This window comes from Rhinatrema bivittatum, chromosome 14 (assembly GCF_901001135.1).
Source record: "Rhinatrema bivittatum chromosome 14, aRhiBiv1.1, whole genome shotgun sequence".
In the NCBI taxonomy this organism is placed as follows: domain Eukaryota; kingdom Metazoa; phylum Chordata; class Amphibia; order Gymnophiona; family Rhinatrematidae; genus Rhinatrema; species Rhinatrema bivittatum.
Window position 1 is genome coordinate 31,905,995 of NC_042628.1, and position 26,911 is coordinate 31,932,905.

At 42.4% G+C, this 26,911-nt stretch overlaps 1 protein-coding gene across 1 annotated transcript in view; it reads left to right on the plus strand.

Moving 5' to 3' along the window:
• The first annotated feature begins 436 nt into the window (after window positions 1-436).
• Window positions 437-26,911, plus strand: part of LOC115076121 (ectonucleotide pyrophosphatase/phosphodiesterase family member 7-like) — an 82,632-nt gene continuing 56,157 nt past the window's right edge. The window contains exon 1 of the mRNA XM_029577244.1: window positions 437-499. Within this exon, the coding sequence (XP_029433104.1) occupies window positions 437-499 (63 nt within the window). The remainder of the gene's footprint in view (window positions 500-26,911) is intronic.

Genomic DNA, 26,911 nt, shown 5'->3' on the forward strand with positions numbered 1-26,911 from the left:
TGCAAATTTAAATCAGATAAGTAAAAAGGTGCAACTGATCAGCCATAAGGGAGACTTATTTCTAATCTTAGCCTCTGCTCCCTGGGCTGACTGTGCTAGGGGTGTCAAGAAGGCAGAAATTACAGTACCTGGAAGGAGAGGGAGTCCCAGTCATTGTACAGTGTGACACCTAGTGGCCAGACTCAGGGAGCACATGTACTCAGGTCTAGAAAGAGCCTCAATTTGTTGACAATGGCTCAGAAAGGGGGTTTAGCTAGATTGGGGAGCGAGGAGGATTTGTAAAATGGGGGAGACCCTGGAAGTTGTGAATAAGGGTTCACAGCACTGTAACCCCGAGAGGCTGGCTCTAATTGAGCTAGAAGCCCATGGAAGCAGAAAGTAAACAGTCAATCCAAAAAAAATAAGACAAGCACCACTGGCATTGTCACCGAAAACCATGAAAAAAGGGAAGAAGAATGAACAAGAAACGAATAAGATAAGAAAGGTGGAAGTAGATCAGGTAAGAAAAGAGAGGCCGGAATCTGCATGGTGGAAAGAAAGTAGAGTGCAAGACAATAAGGATTCACTACAGACAACAATAATGGCAGAAAAGGAATGACGCAGGAGAAGTTGGACCAGCAAATGCTTCTTCTGTGAACCAAGTTTCCGATTTGTGGAGCAACAGCAGGAGCAAAGCATTCAGAGTAAAGTGCACACAGGGATTTTAAAATGAAATCTCTGCACATATTATACCTCCCTGGACCTCCCCTGTTCCCGGCCCTGTCTGCTGAGGGGAGGGCAGTTTTCAGCCTTGGGAATTTACCCAGGAAGCTGCTTGGTTACCCCGGGCAGACTCCTTCGGAAACTGCCCTCTAAATGGTCGATTTTCAAAGGCTTGTGCATGTCAAAACCGGGAGACAGGCTCGAGACTTGGACCCGTGCACACCGCACGGATTTTAAAAGGCCCGCGGCCACACGCATTTGCGTACACACGCGCACGTCAATATAAATTCATGCGCGCACGTACGTGCGGATAGCCGATTTTATAACACGCGCGCATATTATAAACTTGGCGCACCCATGTGCGTGCGCTGGCAAACGTGCGGGCACGTGCACAGGTCTTAAAGTTTACTTCTAAGCTGATGTCTTTATTAAATCAGTGCCAACTTCAGAACAAAGGTAACCTGAAAGTACAAACTTTAAAAGGACTTCAGTGTAAGAAGGCTATTCAAAACACATCAAGCATATTTCAAATCACCAAGGCCCTTTTTCAGCAAAATGTCTGACTCTGTCATGCAAATATGTTTCTCTTTGAAGCCAATGAACTGAAAGAGAAATGTATTCAATCCCAACTAGCACTAATGCTTCATAAATCATAGTGTCAGCATTTATAGTTGAATTCAGTGCTAAATGCTGGGCATAGATCACAGTAAATAACATGCAGGAAGCTCAAGATGGGTTTTTTTTCTTCAAGGTTATACAAATACTGCACTGCTCCCATTAACCCACCGTACTGTAATTTTTAGGAGTTCTTTAACAAAAGAAAGCCTTATGGTCAGGTCGGGTCAGTTCATCTGTTCAGCAGAGAAACCAGCAAATGGATTTTGATGAAATTCGAGAGTTTTAACTTTGGGAGTTAGCCAGAGAAATCATTGTGGTTTAAATTTCACACACACACACACACACACACAAATCTCCACCAAGGAGGTAAATGTTATCCGTTCAAATCGTTGCTGCGTAAAATATACTCATGTGAAACTAGGCAGGCGCTTGAGGTGTTCCTGACGTTTGTTGCGTCCGGTCTCAGTCGGCTTCGACCTCTGTGCCTCACCTTTCTCTCTGCTCTCCCCGCTAGCCTTGGGAAGATGGCTACCGCCGCATCTGCATGCTGCTCTCTCCGGTGTCCCCGAAACCGCTAGGGCAAGGCTATCCGCCATGTTTCTCCTGAGGGCCTCCTAGGGTGCGCGTGCGCACGCCACCCACATCTTTATCCACGTCATGGCGGGAACCTCGGGGACGTCCCCCTCGAGTGACGTCACACCATCCGGGTATTTAGCCTGCCCTTCGTTTGCTAGCAACTCAAGTTAGCAAGGATTGGATATGCCTCCGGTCTAAGCTACTCTGCCGCTTCTTGCTGCCTCAGGAAGCTCTCTCTGCCCTTCGGGGTATTTCATCTAACCTGGATACCTGCTCCTCGGGGGCCTTTTGCTTTCTTTCAGGTGCCTATCTAGGATACCAGGTACTTGCTCCTCGAGGGCCTGCTCTCCCTGCCTTGGTGCCTGCAATACAACTACTTCTGCCTGCTGGGATCTACATCTATACAGCTACCAACTTACGGGCCGATACAGTAAAAACGCGGGAGAGCCGGCGAACGCCCGCTCTCCCGGCGCGCGCACAGGCCACCTCTCCTGGACACGCAATGCGATATGCTAATGAACTGCTGCGTTAAAGAACACACTAGGGGGAAACTGTGCGTCCTTAGCGAGTCCTTGGCATTGCATGTCCAGGAGACATGGCTGTGAGCAGGTTAGGAAAATGGACGCTCAATACGAGCGTCCATTTTATCCCATGGCAGCTAATTGACCGGCAAATATACACGCACAATATACACAGCCTGGAGCGTGTATTGTGCACCCAGAAATTGGGTTTTTTTTTTTCAGGCAATCCTTTTTAATTTTGAATGGTGCTGCTTTCTGCGGTTCCTCCTACTTAGTATTGTGACAATAGTAAGAAGAAGGAACCACAGGAAAGCAGTATATTTTGCTCTTAAGTTGAGCCCATGATACGCAGAAAGACTTTACGCCTGTTCCAGGAGAGGCGTCAAATTTTCTGTGTTAAAAAGTGTGCATCGGGCGCACAGCAATTGTTTTGCATCGGGGGTAATAGCTAAAGCCTCATCTACACGGCATTTGCATGTGATGAGCGCTGTTTTGGATGCACTAATCCCATTACTGCATCGGAGTTATTCTAGCGCATCCAACCGCACATCAAGCTGTGCGCTAGGCTGAGCGCACGGTATTGCATTGGCCCTAGAGGTGATGGAGACAAGGACAGTATATGAATTCAAGACAGCATGGGATAAACATTGATTTGTCAGCTATAAAGTTGATAAAGATGGCAGACTAGATAAGCCGTAATGAACTTTTTCTGTCTTCATGTTTCTATACCCATTATCTATTTGTTATTTTAGGCTTCTTGTGAAGCTTACAGTGGTGACTGGCAAAAAATTCACAGGTTCCCATTGAAATATGTGGGCGGTTCTGGTATTAGGTTTTCCATAGATCATCCAATGGAAATTGGTAGCTATTTAGTGGCTGCATGAAAAGAAGAGCCAGGAACTCTGAACACTGGAGACCAATAAGAAACTGCAGGTTCCTGTGTTAAATCAGTGAGCAGGCTCTTAGTAAATATGGTCCATCTGTGAGTTGCTCCATGAGGTCTGTTGGGAGCACTCACAGATCATGTGCAGGGATCTACAGTATTTCAACAATGTGCACCATATGCACATGTGCCCCTAATTTTAAGTGGGCGTGGGCGCATGGGACTGCAAATCCCACTTCTACAACGTAAGTCAGGGGATTTTAAAAGGGGCACGCACCCACGCCATTCCCAGTTTACCGGTTCGTCCACCAGTTCACCCAGTTATCAGCTAGGTTCTCCAATCCCTCCCCTGGTTTCATAGCCTACACTCCCCACAGTTAGCCCAGACCCTTTACCTGTGAGCCGGATCGGCCGCCGTTCAAAACAGGATGCTGGGCTTGATGGACCCTTGCTCTGACCCAGAATGCCAAGTCTTATGTTGTTACGTTCTTCAAACCCCTCAGAAATGGCTCAATCCTTTTATTTTATAACAGTTCTTGTTCTCGTGAATCCCAGCTGGCCCCCTTGTCTGCATCATTGGGATAAACAAGGAGAGTTCAGAGGAGTGAATTTCTTTTTTACTTTTGAGAGAGCTGGAGTGTTTTTGACCTGCTCCCATTTCAGGAGCGGACACCCCCCCCCCCCCCCACACACACACACACACCTGAGGAGGCAAGATTGGGTGCTGTTTGGCCTGCTGCCAGTCAAGATGGAGTTTGCAGTTGCCTGGGGTGCTAAGTTGCCTTGTGCCCAGCAAAAGTGGGGACTATAGTGACCTAGAAGGAGAAGAAGTGAGATTTTCTGCAAGTTTGTGTCATCTTGTTTGAAAGAGGGTGTTGGGTTTCCCCCTGTCATCTCCCTGGAGAGAGGTTGGTTTGGTTTTTTTTCCCTCTCCCATCACTGGGAAAGAGCTTTGGATACTGATTCAGAGTTTGAGCCTAGAGGGAGAGATTTTGATGCTTAGAGCTACCATCCTTTCCCCCACACCCTTCAAGTCGCTGCCTGGTTTTTTTTTCCATCCAAAGAACCAGACTGCTGAACTGAAGAGATCTGCCTATGTGAGTACAAACCGGAGGCTGTGAGAGACTGTTCAAGGTACCTACCCCCAAGAGCTGAAGACCCTGGAGGCTTGTCCTCCTCCCTGCCAGGTGTTCCTCGGCCCCCTTGGTGGCTTACTGTAGTGTTGTGGACAGTGCGAGTGAGAGAGAGAAGAGTAATCCAGGAGATAGTGGCCCCAGGGACGTCTGCTGTGACCCCTGTATTAGGGACCTCTAATCCAAGAGAGGGTCACACTTTATTTTTTAGACAGTTTCTGAGAACCCCTTTGTTTTTCACCACGGTTAGTCCTCATTCGGTGCAAGCTAGATAAAGTGTTGGTACATTAGTATGCTGGAGGTTGTAATTCTGATTACTTGCTTTCCCTTGATATAGAAAGTATGTATTTATTGCTTTCTGTGACAAATTAATGCCTTCACTTAAAACTTGCTCCACTCTGAACACATTGTAATGTCCTGAAACCTTTAGGAATGAAAAGCCTGACGAATGCTGGCCCTCAATAAGCCACAGAAGAAATCTAAAAGAATGGGAGGACAGAGAGAGGAGGAAAAGAAGCCTTAGATGTTCATTTTTTCAGCTGTGCTTCCATACAAATGCACTAAACTGTGGTGGCACAACTTGTTACACCACTGATAACATGCTATCTTGTGGCCCCCCCTTTAAGAACTTCTGGGAAAATAACATGAAATATTCATCATTAAGGAAAAAAAAAATATCGCAAATTACTGAATGCAAAAAATAAATAAAAGGCTGGAGTTACTTGTTAATCTATTCTTCCCTGTCCTCCATTCTTCCACACACACACAGACATAGCAACATATTGTACAAAGAGAAAAGGTGAAGCCTAGGTCCGCTTGTGACAACTGTGATCTGAAAGGCAACAGAATAGGTGGCACTCAGCAGAAGACAGAACAGCATTATGGAGGATCTCCAGGAGTTTATAGTCTGGCGTAAGAATGACAAAGGAAATGCTTCCTACCTAATCTGAGCTCTGGGTTACACGAAATAACCAAGAGATGCATGCTTAAAAAAAGAAATATAAATTCTAAGTTATGGTTGATGGGTCTAAAGAAAATACTTTATTTATATGCAGTAAAATTGTATACTGTTGTAATTCAATACATGTTACAGGTTATTAATGTATGTTAGTATGTTTTTGTTTTAGTATATTAATTCTACCATAATTGAATTTGTTCTATAGTGAAAGGAAGAAGTAGGATTTATTTGGTTGTTATGAATTCTATTTAATATTTTGAATATGTATTAATATTTGAATATGATATAGTTACTATGATATGTGAATTGTATCATTATATTGTATATTAATTGAATTTTATTAACATGTTTGAGAGCCACTTTAAATGTTTCCATTGGATTCAATAAGGTGGGCTATAAGTCCAAATAGAAATAGAAACTAATGAAGTAGTAGCATTTTCAGAACATAACTGAAAGGAGCAGCTCCATGTACTATAACCTAGAAAGTAAGGGGATCATTTGTAACATCATGCATAAGATAGCTGGCAATTATTTGCATAAGTCCATTTTGAAAATTATCCCTGTAAAACTATGCACACACAATTTCACCTCCTATTTGGTGTGTGCAGTTTTGTTGAGAAAAGCTATCTATGTGCATACTTTGTAAAAATCAAAAATCATGCAAGTTCCAACTTCATCCGGACACTGCCGAAGGAATAACTCTCCCTTACATGTTTAAAGGTACACGCATCCAATGTGTATGCCCATAATTTTATGCCTGAATCAGTTGCGTGATTGTCTAAAGGGCCATTTCTATACATAAATCACTACCTACAGATGTCTCTTGGAAAATTACCCTCCCTATGACCAAGTATAGAAGGGTGCATCACTAGCTCAGTCCAGGATATTCTCCAATTCCTTTGGATCCATCACTTAGAAATTCTAGAGTAGGATCTGTCAGTGAGTCACTAAGTGGTCCATCTACTTATAGTAAGGAACACCATCAAGTTGTTCACAAAATTGCAATCTTCTAGTTGCAATTATACATCTTATGTGAAGTTGTGGCATCTGCCTTTTATCAGTGAAGGAGTTTAGCGGACAATGGTATCTTGTTCTATTCTTGCTGAAAAGCTTTGCCGCAAGAACGAGAGATCAAGGTATTCATGCTCTTGTCTCTGAAAGCCAGCAGGACTTTAACCTTCTGTTATTTCCATCTCTTTCTTACTGGTTGCTATGGAAAGAACGGAAGGAGCAGAAAGTAAATAGCAAAAGCATCACGAAGGTCAAAGCAATGCAAGGTAAAGCTCTTTTCTCAATGAATGTTTGAGGGATAACACTTCATCGCAGTGACAAAGAATCTAGTGGGAACAAAAAAAAATAGCAAACCATAAATATCCCTCTGCTTAATATTGTTGGAAATGAGAATTAGAAGAGGGATGCCTTTGCTGGTGTGATGAGCCACATTCCTGTCAGCTCCAAAGCTTCACAGACTGAGCTTCCTCTGCCACTGCTTCTCTGCAGTAATTTGTCTTCAAGGACTGCATATCAGGCTTATACCTCCCAAGTCTCTTGAAAGCTCAATCAAAGAAGACAAACACACACAGAACATTCACCTCACCAGGTCTCAGCCCCAGCACCTTCCCAAGTCGCCTGAACATTGGCAGCTAACTTCCTGCTCCACACTGCAAAATATATTAATTCACATGCAGGACGCCAGTTATTTGCCTTTACAAGTACTGAGAGCTTACCGTTTCAGGCATTGCTCGGTCCCAAACACCGCCAAATGTACACAGTTCACGAAGAAACCCCTGCCCCCATCTTTTCAACAGTAAGTAAGGTTTCAATCAGGGAGGTGGATGGAAGGCAGGACAGGCAACCTTAAATATCCTAAAAGATCTGGGGGACTCAAATTGTCTATATTAAAGTGTGGGTTCGCTCTGGAAAATCTTGTGTACCACAGAAAGCAAGGCGGTTGAATTTGTGTTGCTGAAAGTAATTTTCATGCAGTCCGAGTAAGTCAGCAAATATTGATATAAGTCACAAAGTTATGGTTGTGTTTTATAAACTGTGTGACGGGAGCCTTTATCATGTGTGTCTGCCCCCATAAAGTATGTGCTTGCCTGCATTTTTAATGGCCACATACTTTCTATATGTATTTTATAAAAGAACACATACATATTTTATGCCCAGAATAATTGTAACATGCACAAATTTACCACAGGTTATCCACTTGTACTTTTACCAGTTAGTTGACACCTCTGCCAGTTCACCCAGAGCCTGGAGCACTGCATCCTGACACCCACCCCCCCCCCCCCCCCCCCACCCCCCCAACAGCTTAACCCAGACCTCCCACCTAAAAACTGCAACTCACATTGCAGGTGCAGGAACATATGAGCCTATGCAGCTAACAAAATGCTGACTGTGCAAACTATTAAAACCCACCCGAGAAGGTCCCTAAACCATCCCTTTTTTCATTTACATGCAATAAGAACATAAGAAATTGTGAAATTGCCATGCTGGGTCAGACCAAGGGTCCATCAAGCCCAGCATCCTGTTTCCAACAGAGGCCAAACCAGGCCACAAGAACCTGGCAATTACCCAAACACTAAGAAGATCCCATGCTACTGATGCAATTAATAGCAGTGGCTATTCCCTAAGTATAATTGATTAATAGCCATTAATGGACTTCTCCTCCAAGAACTTATCCAAATCTTTTTTGAACCCAGCTACACTAACTGCACTAACCACATCCAATACTGTTAATAGGCACATACGTCAGGTTTTACTTGCCCCCGTATCTGCTATTTACACGCAGAAATTCTACTTTTAAACACGGAAACTCTTTCAATTTACCCCCTTTCGAAATTACCCGCTTAAAGTTTGCTTTCCCGCTATCTTACATTGAGGGTTCCTTTGTTTTCAGTTGAAACCGATTTTCATCCTAATTTTAGGCTGATTAAAGAGCAGCTCCAGAGCTGCAGGATGCAGTGTCAAGGTCTCTGGCAGCAACTAGAAGCCACTGCAGGCCAAGACACCCGCAGTGTTTCCAAGACCCGCCCCGCCCCCATCAAACGTGCTTGGCCCTCCAGTGCTGCAGAAGTTCCACCTCCCCCTCCCCCCAGGCAACCAAAGTGCCTGCAGCCCACCAGAAACACTTCCTGGCAGGCTCCCTGGCTCTGCCACAAAAGCAGAAGTGCGGCCCTGCAGAATGCAAGAGCTCCAAGCAGGGACAGTGCAAGAGTATTTGGGCGCCCTAAGCAAACTTTCAGTCATGCACCCCCTTCCCCCAACTTACCTCCCTCTCCTACCAGTGGCAGTGGCTCCAGGTAGTGGATGAGGGTAGAGATAATGATTCTGCTGAGTGGGGAAAATCTGCTTAATTAAATCACGTGCATAAATAAATAAATAAATAATATTGTTTTATTTGTCCTGGCTTCCATCCAACAAAATAAACCCCAGTATTTCCCCAGAAAAATGATGACTCACATTTTCCCGCTGATTTTCTTCCTGTTTTTGTTCTTGACATAATAAATTCCCATGAAACTTGAAAAAAATAAAAACCGAAAATGAAGTTCCCTACCTATATTTGAACCTGCAGGAAGGAGGTCTGGTCCTTGGGAGCACAGAATGTCTCCCAGAGTGGAAGTAAAGACCAATTGGCCCGTCTGCCTGGATAGTCCCTTTTATACTGCTCAAGCTAAGTACGGTATATCTCCTAGCTGTCAACCATTCAAGCTTGACCACCTGCAGGACATCACTCCTTATTCAATTCACTTTTTTGTTTTATCTTCCATCTTTAGTTTTCTACCATCCTGGGTAAGTGAGTATTCAAGTTCTAATACTTAAGCGAACATTCAGGCCTTCCCTCCCACCCGTGTCTTTTACCCAGTCTCTTAACCATTGCCATCTATACCTATCCCAAAGACACTTAAATCCTGTCGCAATAACTGGCTTCTACGATCAAAGATGGGAGACTGTGGCAGGGCATCTACTGCCTCTGTCCATCAGAGGCAGTAGATGCCTCTGTTTTAATGCGCTTAAAACAGTTTTACATTTGTTTTTTAATGTTTAATTTACTGTCACTGAGATAGATGAATAAAGATGGACTCTCACAAAATTCTTCTGGGATCTGAAATGCAACTATGGAAGGTATTTTTTTAAATCAGAAACCAAGTTAGAAAGCTTGGTGAAGCCTTTGGCTATGTTGGATGGCCGGTGGTAAAAATGACATCAGATTGCATGCACATTCACGTCTCCCTTGGAGACTGCAGGTAGCTGGCTCAGCTAATTTTCTCGATCACAGGTCCATCTTCACGCCTTTACCAAACAGCAAACTTTGATCCTCTTTATCTCTCCCTTGTCAGCAGGAATCGGTGCTCACCGTCCTTATCGGAGACAGCATATCTCTCCAATACAATATTTACAGTTTAAATATCACTGGCATGTTATAATAATGATCCTTAAGTAGGACTGCCTGTGCTTTCTGTAGGCACACTCGTGATTGCCTATCATGTTTTATCACTCAGTAGTATAAAGCACTGCATGCAATCAGTGGAATTCCCGAAAAGACCACCAGGTGTCCAAGGTTTTAATGCCTGCAGCTGACAGCACTCTACTGTCCAGGGGGCAGGGGTTGGGATGCAATACTGAGTAGCCTGTGTAGGCAAAAATATGCACACATACACACACTTATGGAGAACAATGATCAAAGCGATGTAGGCATGTTATAAACAAGATTAGCATCCCTAAACGGCCGCTCCGAAGACTGCCCTCCTCAAAGCAACGAAAAGCCCACCCAGGCTTTCTCAGCGTCGGCACATTTCACCAGATTATGAGGAGGCGCGATTAGGTTTGGCAGGAACACAGCATACGCGCCTGGCATTTTCAAAAGGTACAGTGCATGTGCTAATGCACCCCTGTCAGCCATTTGCAAAGTGTGCAGGCACTTATACTGTGCCCACTGCAGGGATAGTTAATCTTTGAAAATGTGTATTAAATGGGGGTACTAAAAGTGCCCATGGACTTTACCAGTAAGCAGGCTGTTTACAAATTGCCCCCTTAATGTGCATTTTTGTAGCTAATGTTCAAAGGATTTTCCCCTCAGCAGAATGTATGTGCTCTAAAAGCACCCAGATGGCTTGTGCGGTGGGCCAATCAGGGGTAAAATAACACGCGCAGATATCTGAAAATGGAATGCATGCGCACTATTTTTCTCCCCCAACCTACAGGCTTCCCCCAGGTCGGCCTCTTTTAAAATCTGGCTAAAAGTCCGCACGTTATGAAAGCACATGAACGCTTTCAGGCAAGTCGATTTACCTTGCTAAATACCTGTTTAACTGGATCAAAATGCATTAGGGCCCTAACACGCGTTAAATGGGGTCTAACGCGTGTTGCACGTGCAAAAACTATCGCAGCACAAGCTAGCATGCAAATTTTAATGTATTATGCCAGTGGGAGGAGTTAATGAGATAGATTAACACACACTAACGTGGGATTTAGCTTCAGACATAACACCTTTTTTTTTTTAAAGTAGAAGGGAAAAAATGTTTTTATCGTATGACCGCAGCCACTATCTCGGATTGCAGCTATTATCGCATGTGGTAAACTGAGGCCTTCTATCATACACCATGCCCTTCAGGGCCAATAAAAACACCTTTTCTTAATCGGCCTGTTTCCCTAAATCTATTATGTTTGTGGCAGGTTTCCTTGATGGGGGTTACTGGGTGCTTCAGGATGCTCGTTGCAGAAAACAACAAGAACAACCACCACAAGAACAGGCAAGGGAAGTTCCAACCCCTCCCAGGGAAGTCCCTGCACCAGAGCCTGAGCCACTGGTCCCACATGGGAAAGGGTCATGGCCCATGGCAGCGCTTGGCACGCAGGCGGCCATGGCAGAGGAGATCCAGGGAGCACATCTTTCCTCCAGGAGCTTCATTGCTGGGCGTGCCAGAAATGTGTGTGGTTAGCAGGTATCGCCTCAGCTCTCCTGGAAATGTATGAAGAAATCCGAGGGGATTTGGATCCAGTCACAGAAAGGTCCCACACTATACCGGGGCTCACCAAACTATTGGCCAGCCTGCATTTCATGGCATCTGGCTCCTTCCAACCGATAGTAGGGGTCATCAGGGGATTGTCCCAACCACTTTTTCCCCACTGTCTGGGCCATGTCATAACAAATATATCTGACTGCATTAATTGCCAAATGGTACTTTCTCAGGACAGGCAGGACTTGATGGAATTGAAGAGAGGCTTTTATGCCATTGATAACTTTCCCAATGTTCTGGGCGCTATTGACTGCACTCACGTAGCCATCATCCCACCCCATAACATGGAGGAGATCGTCCGCAACAGACAGCTCTTCCACTTCATCAGCATGCAAGTGGTCTGTGACGTTTGACTGCGCATCCTCGACATGGTGGCCAGGTACCTGGGAGATGCACACAATTCCTTTATACTTAGGAAATCCGGCCTCTTTGAAAATTTTGACACTTGGCTGGCAGGTAAGAGAGATGCTACTCTCTTTATTCCCTCTCTGGCTATGTGTTTGCAAAAAAATGGCACGAACACAGGGGGGGCTGTGGGGGATGTAACAACATTGTTTACATGACAAGTGGCTTGTACAGTTAGGTCAACCTGCCATTGTGCCAGGGCCTGGCTTTCTCTCCACATGCTGGAGAGATTGGGGGGAAAAGCAGTCAAGTAAAAAGCTTTTAAATCTTGTCTTTATCCTTAAATATTCAAAAAAGAGGGAGAGGAAACAGATTCATCCCAATGTCATCAGTTTGTAAAGAGTGCACGCTGTCCCAAACACAAAATTGTGAGTAAAAAAACAATCAGGAAACCCTATTTATGGTGAGCAGGCTGGATGACAAATCAAATAAATGAGCACTGCAGTGCGTGAAAGGTCCTTCTCTCTCCTTGGGAGCTTCCCCAAATTGTTTACTTGGAACTAAACAGAAAGCAGGCCTGGTTTCAGTCTCTTACAGAAAGACCACGGTCCATTGGTTTCTCTTTCCCAGCATTATCTCATGTGGCAGTACCTGCCAGCAAGGGTTTATGCTTGACTTTGGCTGAAAAGCTGAAGCAGTTATGATGAGATATTGAATTTGTGACAAAAGGCAAGGAAATTAACCTTCTTCCTCCTCTGCTAAGATACTTTCAGTGTAGAGTTTAGATTACTTAACTCAAGTCCCTCAGGAGGTTGATCCAGCCATGTGCTCCTGGGCTTGGATGTCTTTGAAAGGAGTCTCACAGTCTCTCAGATCCTGGTTTCTCTGTCACTTGTTGGGATGTTACATGTACCTCAGCTAAGAAGCAAGAACAGCTGGCTGTCTGTATTTCCTCCGAGCACAGATTTCTGTTTCTTCCTCTCAATAATTATCTCTTCAGAAGAAGAACTGATTGCCAGGCTGCCAGATACACTCCTCTCTTCCTGGCTCCAACTCCTGGCTGTCCCCACCCTCCACACAGACAGAGCTGAGTCAAATTAGCCTTTTCTACCTTAAATGGTCTCCCAACATTTCTTTGGCTTCCTCCTATGCTGGTTGTATAGTGCTGTTCTCTGGGCAGGTTAAACAGTATGGCCCTTTTCCTAACGTATTAATACTGTGAGTGCTGGATGCTGGATTTTGCAAAACATTTGTCATTCACAGGAGAGCACACAGGGTTTTTTGACATTTTTATATTTCTTCACCTTGCTGCAGTGGCTTGAAGTCTCTGCAGGTTTGAAAACCCCTTTTTTACAGGTCCAAAAGACAGCTTGGTCCACATATTAAGATCGTGGGGGCAGGAACCTGGTTTATAGTAGCTTGCTACACAAACAAATATGCTGTTTTCCAAACTCTAGTTGGCATTTTAAGTGAAATTAGCTCTGTGCCAAGTTTAGGTGATGACAAAGCATTAATTGACTAAACATATACGGAAGTGAGTTTTAAGACAAATCTTAATTCTTTGCCCTGAGGTACCAAATGAAGTTGAAGAAAAAAATAAGCCTCCATAAACATTTTTGTAAATGGCACACAATCAAATAATAAAACTATTCAACAGGAATTGCTGATCATGGATTACTATCCTGTATCTCAAGGCTGTATGCTGGCCAAAGGTTACCAGAATCATTGAACAGATTGCCACAAACCTTAGCTCTGACACTTTACTCTTTCTAAAGACTGCAAATCTATGCACAATAGGGCACTCACAGAATACTCAGAGTACCATTTAGTTTGCTCTCTAGAAAATCTTTGGAATATTTCTCTAGAAAATAAAACAAGGGATATGCTCTTATCACAAAGGTGGACTTTGCATATCATATATTTAAATGTTTATTGCAAGTTAATAGATAGAAGAACTATTCAAGAAAATGAGTTAGACTGTGGTTTACACCTGCAGAAACTAACTTTTCCTTCAGCTTCCTTTCATATTAGCTGCCAGGAGGAATGAAAACAAGAAGATACAATTGGATTTAACACACATTATAAAGAACCAGAGGCGCATGCAACTAAACTGTTGCTATACTGCAAGATACCTATCCTAACCACCATTGATTTCTTCTGATACCATCATGCACCGGAAAGGCAGAAGAATGTGTTTTTTCATTTCAAAATAAAGGCACCAAACCTCAAGAGTAGGAGGCATAGGTGCTACTTTATATGTTAGTAGATTCAGTTACAAACATTGTGCATGATATCTCCTTTGGATGAAGAATGCAAAGTACTTTCATTTGTAATAAGAATAATAACTTTGGGCCTCTTTTTCTAAAGTATCGCAGGCCTGCGATACTTTAGGTAATGAGGGGTGGGGGGCCGAAACGGGGGGTGGTCCTGCGCTAGCCGGCAGCGATCGCACCGCCGCGGTGTGATTGCTGCCGGTTTCGCACCCAATAGCGTCACCATAGAAAGTGTAGCTATTGGACGCGAAGTAGGACGTGAAAAGGCCCTTACCTTTTCGTCGTCCGCTGCGTCTTCGCGGAGTTGGCCCCAGTGACGCCCCGACTCCTCCTCTTCCGGGGCCGACTCTGCCCCAATTTAGGTAGCGCAGGCTATCGCAGGCTTGCGCTAACAGCGCAAGCCTGCGATAGCCTTGGTAAATAAGGCCCTAAATTTGTTCTTTTTATGTTCGTTTTATGCACCTAAAAGATATCCACGTATGTTTATAAAATAGGCAAAGTATGCGTTTCTTGCAATGGAAATATTCATGTGCATTGAAACATGCATGCCTACTTTTGGAGCCGAAATACACGGTATTTTCTTAATTGTGAAGTTCCCAAGCACTGTTTATAAAATACTAGCCTTTTGGTGGACAGGCTTGAAAATTAGGCTCAGGGACAGTAACTTTTAAACCAGTGTGCGGGCGCATATGTGCATGCATTTGTCAGCCCGCGCCTAGGGATGGGCCTATTTTTATAACATACAAGCATATATGTGCGTATGTTATAAAATAGCCTGACCATGCACACATGTGCTCAATTTTAAGTGGGCACGCATTTGTGCGTGCAAGTTCCACTTCTACCACGTAAGTGGGGAAATTTTAAAAGACCTTTGCACCAATGTCATTGCCAGCTTTCCCAGTTCATTCTCAGTTCACCCAGTTAATATCTAGGACTTCCAAACCTCCCTATTTAATAGCCCTCCTTCTTCTCTATTAGACCTGACCTGTAAAGCCCTGTTGGTCTGTGTAGATGTTTATGCTTTATTACTTACATGTCATCCATAGCAGAAGTAAAGCTTTCATGGGAGGGGACCCCTGTGCGTGCCAGTGTACATACGTTTTTGCATGCTAATTCCAAGTTAAAATCCAGGAATGCTCATACCACGCCCATGCCCTGCCCCTTTTTGGAAACTTTTCATTTGTGCATGCAGTGCGAGATGTGCGCCTATTCGGGTGGTTTTCACAATCCCCTCGGCTTGCACCAGCCTGACACATTCAGCATCCCCAAATTTTGGCATGCATGGGGCTTTTAAAATTCACCTTTTACCGTGCAGTAACACAGCCTACTAAATGACCCCCCCAGAATCTGAAAGAGGAAATTCCCCTTGAATGGAGAAGAAATGAAAAAACAAAAAAGTACAAACCAATGGAAACGGCAAAAAAAAAAAAAAAGTGCTGTATGTGTATAAACCAAAAATATAAACAAAAAATACTCCCACCCCATTACTTCTCAATTTGAATCAAGACAGTAGAGAAAAAAAATTCCTTTTGTGCAGTTTAAAACTAATTATCCTATCTATTTTCATTAACTTCAAACACTCAAAAGGTGGGGGCAAAGCCAGTTCATATATCCATGAAGCCGCTGCGAGGCTGGCCTGTAATCGTTACTGGCAAAAACCACTCAACCTACACCTATGTGCTAGACATAAAAAATGAGCACTGTATTAACCTCAGCTTGAATAAATAATACTGTTTCCTCCACCTTGAAACATTAATGAAGGAACGATTTAATCCATATGCCATCAGATAAATGTCTCTTAACCAAATCTCATATAGTAATGATTTCATGCTTACTGTTTTAGGTTTAAGAAACTTTTATTTTCTCAGCTTACTTTTCTTTTAAAGTTTGTAATTTATATTGTGGCTGTGCCTTTTTATGATTTTACGATTTTTAGTATTTGTACTGGCTCTTAATTATTTATTATTTTATAGTTATCTGTTTACCTGAAATTTGATACTATTAATGATTTATTGTATTTTTCTTACTTACATTTTATTGTAAACTGATGTGAAGGTTTTACTGATGAGATGGTACATAAAAAACTAATAAACTAGAAACTAATATAGCACACAGGCCAGACTCGCAGCGCATTCATGGATACAGGAACTGGCTTTCCCCCCACTTTTCAGAGTGTCTGAAGTTAATGAAAATAGATAGGATAATTAGTTTTATACTGCACAAAAAGTTTTTGTTTTTTTCCTCTCTTTCTCTACTGCCTTTTTCTGAATTGAGTTATGTTGTCAGAGGGGGTGCATTTTGTTGATTTTTGGAAGCAATGAGAAGCACACACTGGGTTTCCAAGCTCGAGTAACCAAATCACGTCCAAAAAGGTTTTCAAGCTGCAGCTCCTTCAGTGATTTCGCACACCGACCTTTCTAGCTCCAAGAAGGTGAACGTTGAAAACAAAGGACACTCATACAGGAGACACTTTCGCAAGAGGCTTTTTCTATGGCGAAGGCAAGCAAGAAATCCTTAAAAGCTATCAAATACACATGTTCTCATCAGTAGTTACTGCCTATACAGATGTCTGCATTCTCCTCTACGTCTGTCCATGGATATTCTGCTTGATAAAAATACAAATAAATTCCAGTTCATCTTCGAAAAGCTTAGTTTGAAAAAAAAAAAACAACCCGCTATCCCCTCCTCCCCCCCCCCCCCAAATAAAAATGGCATAAGCAGGATTTCTGCTGGATAAGGAATGTGAAAATCTCATTTTAACTAAGGATCCTTTCCATCTTCCATATTAATTAACTGGAGGATTAGGCAGATAGAGCAACAGAGATGGGATTTTCAGCCCAATAATGTCATGCAGAGATCATGTCATTTTTTCATTCAAGGATTAATAACATTTTTAATTAAATTCCTCTGCAAATCAATGGAAAAATGAATTGCATCTTATAAAAGGAGAAAAATACTCTGCTGAGAAACTGATGGAAATAATGGATGTTTATTGAGGCTTATTTCTTCTGGAAAATTATGGAAACAATAAAGAAACCTTATAGATGGCCAACGTACAGCATTTATGATTTTCATCTGTATTTATCTTGGAAAGTAAGATCAAGGAAATGATTTGTAAGTCTGAGAAAATAAATTAAAAATAAAACTAAAACCAAAATGAAATTAAGGTGTTAATTATTTTTCTCTTAGCAAAGTGAAAATGACCCTGGGAGCAAGGGCCTTATTTAAACTTTGGCTGCAGATGTGCATCTCCCACCTACAGGAGCCTGATTTTCTATTTCTTCATAGACGCAGAATGGGAGAAAAGTGAGTTGATCTTGCCTAAATTAGGCAATCTAATGGGTGAATTCTGCCAAAAGCAAGGCCAAAAGGAATACAAAAAGTCCAACAATCAGTTTGATGGCGCAATTTAGAAATAGCATATTTTTTGCCCCAGTTTTACATTTTTTTTATTTACATTTTATTATATTTATTCATTTACAATAAGTAAATAAATCAGGAATAGGATATTACAAAAGGGAAAGAAAACACAAATACTTTAAACGCTTTATGCATCAATAAGTCAATTGGCCCACATCATGCAGGAAAAACAGCAATATCTAGATCTTACATAGGCCGTTGAGGAGATAATACAGCTATTCGCCATAGTTCTTATCTTTAACAAAGGCTTCAAGATGCAATGGCTGAAGAAAAATAAAACTAGTCTTTTTATATGTTACCAAGCATTTGCAAGGATATTTAAGGAAAAAAGATGCACCCAGCGCTACAACCTTCTGTTTTAACTGCAGAAACTGCTTTCTACGGATCTGCGTGACGCGAGATGAATCAGGGAATACATATAACTGTTGTCCACAAAACAATCTGGTTTTATATTGACAGAATTTCTGAAACGTCAGCTCCCTGTCCTGCTCTGACACAAATGTGACCAGAAGGTTTGCTCTTGAGGAAATGTCATTGAAAGACGACTCAAGAAATGAGAAAAGGGAGGGACTTTGCCCTTGAAGCAAATCCAAGACCCCTGACCTGAAGCTAGAACCCTTCTGTTCTTTGGAAGATAATAAATCTTAGGTAGAGCAGGACATTCATCTGATGGAATAAGCAGAAGATCTATAATATAGGGTACATTTTTAAATCCTAGCGCACGTAAATCCCAGGGTTTAGGCGCATGGCTGGGCCTTACGCGCATGGCCGGGCCCATTTGAAAATGGGCCCGGCCATGCGCGTAAATCGTGTACCAGGGTTAAGTGCCGAGGCCTGAAAAGGGGGCGGACTGGGTGGTGGGGAGGGGCAGTCCGGAGGGCAGGGAGGGGCAGGGCTGGAGACGGCCGATACAGCGGCCATTTGCCGCTGTGCCGGGGATGCGCACACCGGCAGTCGGCTGGCGCATGCAAGTTGTTTCTGCTTTGGAGGAGCAGCAGCTTAAAAAATTTTAAAAAAAGAGGTAAGGTAGGTTAGGTTTAGGGGGTGGGGAGGAGAGGGGAAGGGGAAAGGAGGTTAGGTAGGTAGGTTGGAAAGTTCCCTCCCAATCCGCTGCTTAATTGGAGTGAACTGGGAGGGAACAAGGAGAGGCCCGATCTTGTCGCCGCACATACTTTGTTAAAATTAGGCCCCCCCCTGCGCACTCTGCCCACACTTACGTGCGCAGATTATAAAATCTGGCACGCATGTGTGCGCGGCCCAATAATTTTATAACAGGAACGTGCACGCGCACCTTTTAAAATCTACCCTATACGTTTTAAATAATCCCAGCGCCAACATTAATTTAGTCGCTGGAAAATTTTTAAAAAACGTAGATTTTTCCTTCTCATAGAATTTTCCATCTTCTCAATCTGACCATATAGCAAACTCTCTTTAACATGCGCTGTTTCCACTGCTTGCAAAGCAGATATCTGAGAATTCACTTTCACAAAAGACTTATCCATAACATTAAGCCGCTGATCTTGCTCCTGAATTTTCATTCTAGTATCTGCAGTTCTCTGGCTCAGTTGTTGAACAGTTGCAGTTAAAGCCCTATCCACTTTGGATAGCACCCTCCATATAATCAGCATGGTGATAATAGTGGGCTCCTTAACCTCTCCTATATCCTGAAGTAAAGCTAATACAGCTGGCAAAGTCACCCATTTTCCCAAATTGAATTCAGGGGAAATATCTAATGTGTCTCCCCCAGATGTTACATTGGGTAAAAAAGGCAATGGGCTAATAACCGTTTCAGGAGAAGTAGAAGACACATTGACCACCAAGTTAGATAAAGTTCCACTTAAACTACCCGGAGAGCTTATATCTCCTGGGGTTAAAGTGGCCAATAATAGCTTTATCATCTGGACTCAGCGAGGCTCCAGATGATAAAGAAGTCTCCTGTACATTGTCCAATCTGGTACTAAAATCCTGTCAAACCACATGATGATCCATTGGGCCTCTGATGGGGACTGGAACAGTTGATGGAAAAATTTTCCCTTTCTCTTCTTGCCCGTTGAAAAACCAAACTTCCAAAGAGCAAATCAAGCAGAAAGAGTATGCCCCTTTGTTATGGTTTAGCGGTGTTTGGGTGGATTCTTGGGTGCTGTGGCAGATGACCACGCCCACGGGGAGGAGTCCCGTGTGGCACCACAGCACTGGGCTAAACGCAGATGCACAAACACAAAAAGGTTCTTTATTTAGACAGCATGAAGTTAGCCACCAGAGGTGGCAGTAGTGAGGTAATCTGGAACTAGCAGTCTCAGGACCCTCGGCAGAGGGAGCCCTTCTCACCCCATTGGTATAGGGGAATTCCAGTGTAGGTTCCCCAACACGGCAGTACTGTGGATGAGATAGACTGAGATTACTCACTAGATGGTTGCTGTAGGTATGCGATTCCACCAGGTAGAAGAAAGTGGTACTTGGCACCGAGGCAGGGAGAGCAGGCCCTCAAGGAGCAAGTACCTGATCCCTGTAAGGCACCTGAAATAAAGAAGAGGGCCCCCGAGGAGCGGGTACCCAGGTTAGCAATACCCCGAAGGACAGAGAGAGAGAGTTTCCAGCAGCAGCAAAGCTAAGATCGGCTGAGACCAATCTGTTGCTAACTCAACAAGCTAGCAAATGAGTTCAGGCTATATACCCGGATGGCGTGACTTCAGAAGAGGGGAATGCCCCTGAGGTTCACGCCAATGCTGGAATAAAGACGTAGGTGGCGTGCGCGCATGCACCCTAGTAGGCCCTTGGGAGGAGCATTGCGGGAGACAGCACCATAGCTGTTACGGGGATGCCGGAGTAGTGGTGCAGACGCGGTGGTAGCCATTTTCCCCAAGGCAGCGGGAGGAGCCGTGAACAAGGTGAGGCAAACGGGGCAAAGCTGTCTAGCAACAACAGACGCAACACCCTTTAGCATGCAGCTTCAGCATTTATGAGTGGCAGAGACTGAATTTTAAAATAAAATTAAAACCAATATCGCCCAAATAAAATATTTTTCCCAAAATACAAATAAACACCTTAAACTCATTCATTCATCATTCACAAAATAACTACAGTACTCATTCCCTTGAAATCCCTGTAAAACCCCTCAGGATTCCCCTTAGTTTCATGTTTAAAATTAAAAATATTTCAGAACAAGTTTAAAAATAACCAAATATTTCTTAAAACTCCATAGATGTTTATTAATTCAGTACATATTTTCTATGAGTGCGTACCTTTTTATGTGGTCTCCAGAACTATTTATGTAGATAACTCTTCAAATAAATAATTCCAGAATCCAGTTTTTACATGGGTTACATTTTAAAGAAGTCTTTGCATGACTAATAAGCATCAAAAGAATGAATTTTGAAACATTTAAGAGTCCTCTGCCCGCCCCCCCCCCCCTCCCCCACAATGGGTGTATAAATGTGTGTCTATCCCTTTAAAAGTATTATGTGAGCCTCCGCTAAGATTTGGAACCTGGACAGCCGCTGATCTCATCAGTGATCTCATTGGGTCTTTCACATACACAATGTACCAGGAGTCTGTCTAAGTTTCAAATACTCCTGCCTTGGAAGTTCTTAGCACACACGACTGGGGTTCCCAAACTCAATTTTTCATGCCACACCTCAGTCGGATTTTTAAGATTGCCACAATGAATATATATGAGATCTGCTTCCATTGTATGCAAATAGATCTTATGCATATTAATTTTGGAAATGTCAGGGGCATAACTGCCAGTTATGGGTAACCCATGGAGCTGGAACAAGACTGCTCCCAGGAACAGTTGGCTTAAACAGGAACAGAGACGGCCTGGCCCAAGATCTTCCTGGTGTGGGCACCTCCCCCTCGAGTTGAGCTCTTAGGTTTTGGTGGCTGGCAGGGCATAACAGGAGGTGTACTTGAACAGGCATGGAAAGACACTCATTAGAGCCGGACTGCACTGCAGGGAAACAGGAACAAAAGAGTGCCCACAAAACATGACAAGACATGAACCAAGGAGTTCACCATAAGACAGAAATAAACAGGACAAGGACAAGGACAAGCCTAGAGCAAGAAGAAACACAAGACTAGGAAGGCTGCAATATTAGAGCCAGAGAGCAAGATTCACCACTGATACTAAGGCTATGACAAATGGAATAGCTCAGCTAAAGCTAAGGTAAAACAGAAAAGCAAGACTAAAAACTCAAACAGAATAGCCAAGTTAAGATTAAGGCAACAGCAAACAGAGTAACAAGGTCACAAGTCTAAGAAAGATTCTAAGCTGTAGCGAAGAACTCACTGTGGAGACAGTTCTTATCCTGTGGAACTGCAGAGAATATGGCCGCCCGCAGGACCTCCAAGTCTTGAGGGACTGAGCAGCAGGGAAACATGGTCCACTGAGGTTCCCTGCTGGCAGGAGGACAGCACTGCACATAGACGCACAGGAAATCTTGAAAACCCAAGGATCAAATTTGGGAACCTATGCTGTATACCATATCGATACAATTAACACAATGAGATTAAATAGGTATCAGTTTAAAAAATGGAATTAAATATTAGTGCACTTTTTGTGATGAATGAGTAGAAAACAGATTGCTGCAAATCCCCTTAATGGCAGCATCAAACCTGAGTTGCAATAGTGATAATCCAATACCTTTTATTGCAAAATTATCAATATCCTTATATATAAGAATGGTTACATTACATTGTCAGGCTGGATAAGGACAAATTAAAGTCCTGGGGTTAAATGCAGAAGGCAATTTTCAGAAGCCCTCTACTCAGATATGGCTATTTATCTGAGTACAAGGGCTTTCTGAAAATTGCTCAACATCACCATGGGTAAAATTACAAGCATTGTTCAACACTGAGCAGAGGCATTCCCAGAGGTGGGTTAGGGCAGGAAACAAATTAAACAATACACCTAATTTTGCATTTTTTAAACCAGAGCAGCTGATATCTCAATGGGTAGGATTCCTGCATGACATTTTCTCTCTGGACAGCAGAAAAAGATAACTACAATGGAGTTCTCTTTTTGGCAAAAATCCGCCCATAAGAAGACATTTTCACACACCAGTCTTCATGAAATTCATTATTAATGAGCTGCTTTGCATGATTTTGCATCAAAGCAGCTCATTATTTATGACTTTAAATACACTTTCACATGTAGGGGACTATATGCAAAAGTTTACTACAGCGAAAGGACACATTCTTGAATTTTTTCACAAAAGAGGGCAGCAGGCTAAAAAGAAAATTGCTCAAAATGTCAACACTTCTGTGTTTTGGTGAGTTTTGGGGTATTTTGCACATTTTAATGGTAATTAATACCGGTGCAAGGGCGCACATGTCCATGCGTCCAGAGACACAGGCAGTTTTCAATGTGCACATATATGTATGCATGATATAAAATAGGCTAAATGTGTGTACATATGTGCACAATATTATATGGATACACACAAGTGCGTGCAAATTCTGCCTCTACCGTGTAATAGAAACGCATGCTGATGCAATTACCAGTTCGTTCCCAGTTCACCCAGTAAGAGATAGGACTTCCTAACCTCCTTATTTCAATAGCCTTCCTTTTCCCCTCTTAACCTCAACCCTTAAAATCCTGATCACATGCCTATATTTTGTTTGTTTTAGGACTTACACGCCATCCATAGCATAAGTAAAGTTACGCTGTAGGGGACCCCAGCGTGCAATTATGCACGTAAAGTTTTACGCACTGGTTTCATTCATAAATCCAGGAGTGCCCATGCCCTGCCCCCTTTTTTTGGACTTTTTCATTTGTGCACGCATCGAGAGTCACGCGAGTCCTTGGGTGGCTTTTAAAATACGCTGGGCATGTGCCAGCCTGACATATTCATGTATCTCCTGGTTTTGAGGTGCATCAGGTTTTTCAAATTCACCTATTTGCATTTTAGCACACTGTGCTATTCCTGACGAAAAATGTAACTGCAGAAACTGCAGGTGCAATCTCTGTGGGCACTTCTTTTTTTTTTTTTTTTAAATCTAGGCAGTTTTTAAAGGAAAAGTACTTTTAAGACTGCAAGCCTCATAGTTAGTTTAAAAATGGACCCAGAAAAGAAAGATTAAATGCACTCTCTTGCTTCACTTGCTATAGTTTTCCTAGGACTTACGAGGCACTTGTAAGCTGCACTGAGCGCCATGGGATCACAGTTTAGGCTGGGATCCAAATCTGTAATAACTATCTTATTATTCCAGCTGGACTCAACTCTTGTTGGCAAACAGAAAGCTAGTCAAGACTTGGTGTCTGGACTCAAGTTAACCTTATTTACTCACTAGTACCACAATGCCACTGCACCAGTCTTTTCTTAATGTAAAACTACTGCATAAAACATGGGGAAAATAAGAAACAAGTACCAAGAATCTGTTCTGCATCACTAATTCCATCAAAGATTCCTCATTATTCAACGTTGGCAGTTTAATTTTCTTCTCTCTTCCCTGCCAGAATAGATAGAGCCTTAATTACTAACCTTCCTGTCTTCCTATCACTATAGTTTCCTACCTCTCCGAGCTACTGGGAAGACTCACTTGGCATATTATCACCTAGGCAGCCAGTCAACTGAGGAACATTTTGTTTTTTTTATTATTATTTCTTGGAGCTTACCTACTCATTAATTCCTAACACTAAACACTTTAAAGTGTGGATCGGTAAGAAGATAACTTTCAAACAACTGTGTGCGGCGGTATGTACGCGTGTCTATGGCTGCATGTAGTTTTACCATAGTATTTTATAACTTGCGTATCACATATGTGCATATTATAAAATACACGTATGCTTACCCTAAAATATATGCATGTATGTAGGCCAGCATACAAATATGCTGGCCTACATACATGCCAGTTCACCCAGTCCTTCTCCAGGTCATCAAGACCCTCCTGGTTCTCCAGCCTAAACTCCCCCCCAATCACCTAGTCCTCCCACCCAGTCAATAAAACACAATAAACACATTTAATATCACTTACACCAGATAATTAGGAGGTGTAAAAATATAGGAGTAAGTTGGAAATGTATGTGGGTAATTATCTTTTAAAATAGCAACTTACAGGGGCGGAGTTTCAAGATGGCCGCCCGCTAGCAGCGCGACTCAGAGCTCCCGCTGATTTCTCCTCCGAAAAACTTTGCTGAGAGTGGAATATGCCCCCAAAAAGAAAAGGGAAAGTGAGGCTCTTTCCCTCAACACCCTCACTCCCAGCGGGACAGCGTTCGATCATTGAGAGTGCGCAACTTTACCTGAAAGAGGAAAAGCTGATCCCCGCTGATGAGACTGGAAAGGAGGCCACTGTCTCATCTGGGGAACTTTCACTCAGCCCTCCAATGCTAAGGAATCCTCAGGCAATCTCCTTGTCCATACCGCTAGCAACTGCATTGGAAGCCTCTGGAACACAGAACCCGGAGGGGACCATGGAGGGAGCAGTGGAAGGTGTGGAAACAGAAACAGGAACAATGATGCAAGGAGACGATCCATTTCAGAGTGTGGCTGGAAGTTTGGGGACCGAACCACGCGAAGGCGGTAAGACGGTTCCAGTTAATACTGAAATAATGTCAGTGCAAGAGAGCCGACTAGAAATTGTGATGCCGTCCAAAGCGCCTGTGATTACATTGGACTAAATTTGGGAATTAATGGCCAGCAGAACGTGGCCCTTCAGACTTGTATGGCACAAATAGCCCAAGTTTCTACTAGATTGGACATTGTGACACAAGACCACAATAGTAAATCGAATGAACAAGAAAATAAGATACAGCTAATTGAGAATCAGCTGAAAGATATTCACAAAATACAGTCCATTGTGACGCAAGATTGTACCATTCTTAACAGAAAAACTGAGCTGTTGGAAAATCGCCTCAGGAGACTTAATTTAAGACTATTAAATTTCCCTAAGATTATTGGAGAGTTACCGAGGGTCACTCTCAAGAAATATGAGCGAGATATTACATATTTCCTGTGAAGATATACCGACCTTTAATAAGGTGTACTTTTTACCTTATGATCGCTCAAGAGATAATAGAAATAATCAACTAGATATTGGGAATTTGACAGATTTCTTAGAATCTTCAACCATTGAGATTATGGAGAGAGCCACATTGTTAATTTCCTGTATTTATGAGAATGATGTAGGGTTAATAATGAGGAAATATTTTCAAAATAGGGGGGCCCATTTGTCCAGATCTTTCCTGATCTGGCAAAACCCACGCAGGAGCGCAAGAAAGGTTTCTTGTCTTTAAGACAGGAAACAAGAGCACCGGGTGCTAGTGTCCAACTCAGGTACCCGTGTAGATGCATTATTAAGTTTAACAACAATACTTATATTTTCCTGATCCCAGAACAGCTTAAGCCGTGGCTTAATTCCCAGAAAAGGGTGGTGAATGTTTCATCACCCTTAGTTAGTCCTATAACTTAGCAATGTAATAATGGGTAAAGTTTTAGTAGGCTATTGGTGTTTTCTTGTTATTTCTAATGTAAAAAGGGGCTTCCTATATTTCTTACTCCGCCCCAGCATTTTTTGTGGACTAATTAAAAGTATATTATTTTCTTCTGGGATAATTGATGTAATGATGCTGATATATCATGGAAAGTTACAAATAATTTCTGTACCAAGATTATAAATGCTTTGGAATTATTTGAAAACTTAATAAAAAGAAAATTAAAAAAATAGCAACTTATGCGCTAATTGTTGGCTCCGCCCAGGAATGCCCCAAGACTGCTCCTCTTTTTACACATGTATATATGTGCGTGAAGGAGGAATTACACGTATTTTGGTCTTTTATAAAATACAGAATACACAAGTAGAGACTACTTACACACACATATGCTCATTTTTATGCATATAACATTTTGAAAATTCACCAATATGTATGCAGTGTATTAGCCTAATATTTTGTAATTATCATATCTTATTTTCTTGTGCCTTTTTTTTTTTTTTTTTTTTTACAATAGTTTGTAACTCCTAGTCCTCATTAAAGGTGCCAGATGCAGCACTGCTTATGCTTAGTAGCGCAATTGAAATAAGTCAAGAAAAAAAAAGAATTGAAAGGAGGGAGGGTTCTTTTCTTGTTTTAAAAAATGTATATTTTATTATATATATTAGTAACAATACATGTAATGAAATAACAAAAAAAACCCAGAAAATAACTCTTCGAAAAAAATACAACTTAAAAGGCAATATTTTACATTATAAGTGAAAGAGGCGCGTATAAATAAAGACAACTTACAAGAAATGAAATAATTTCACATATGAAATTGAGGAGAGCAACTATACCATTTTATCTGCTATAATACCTCATTATGGCCTAGATTCATAAAAATGCTATAAATATAGCAGAAACAGCACCCGTGATAAAAAAAAACCAAACAAAACCGGGCATGGTTAGGCTAATTTTCTATTTTCCACATCACGTAGGAAATTACTGCTAAGTGAGCTACATTATCATGTTTTGTGATGCGTCAG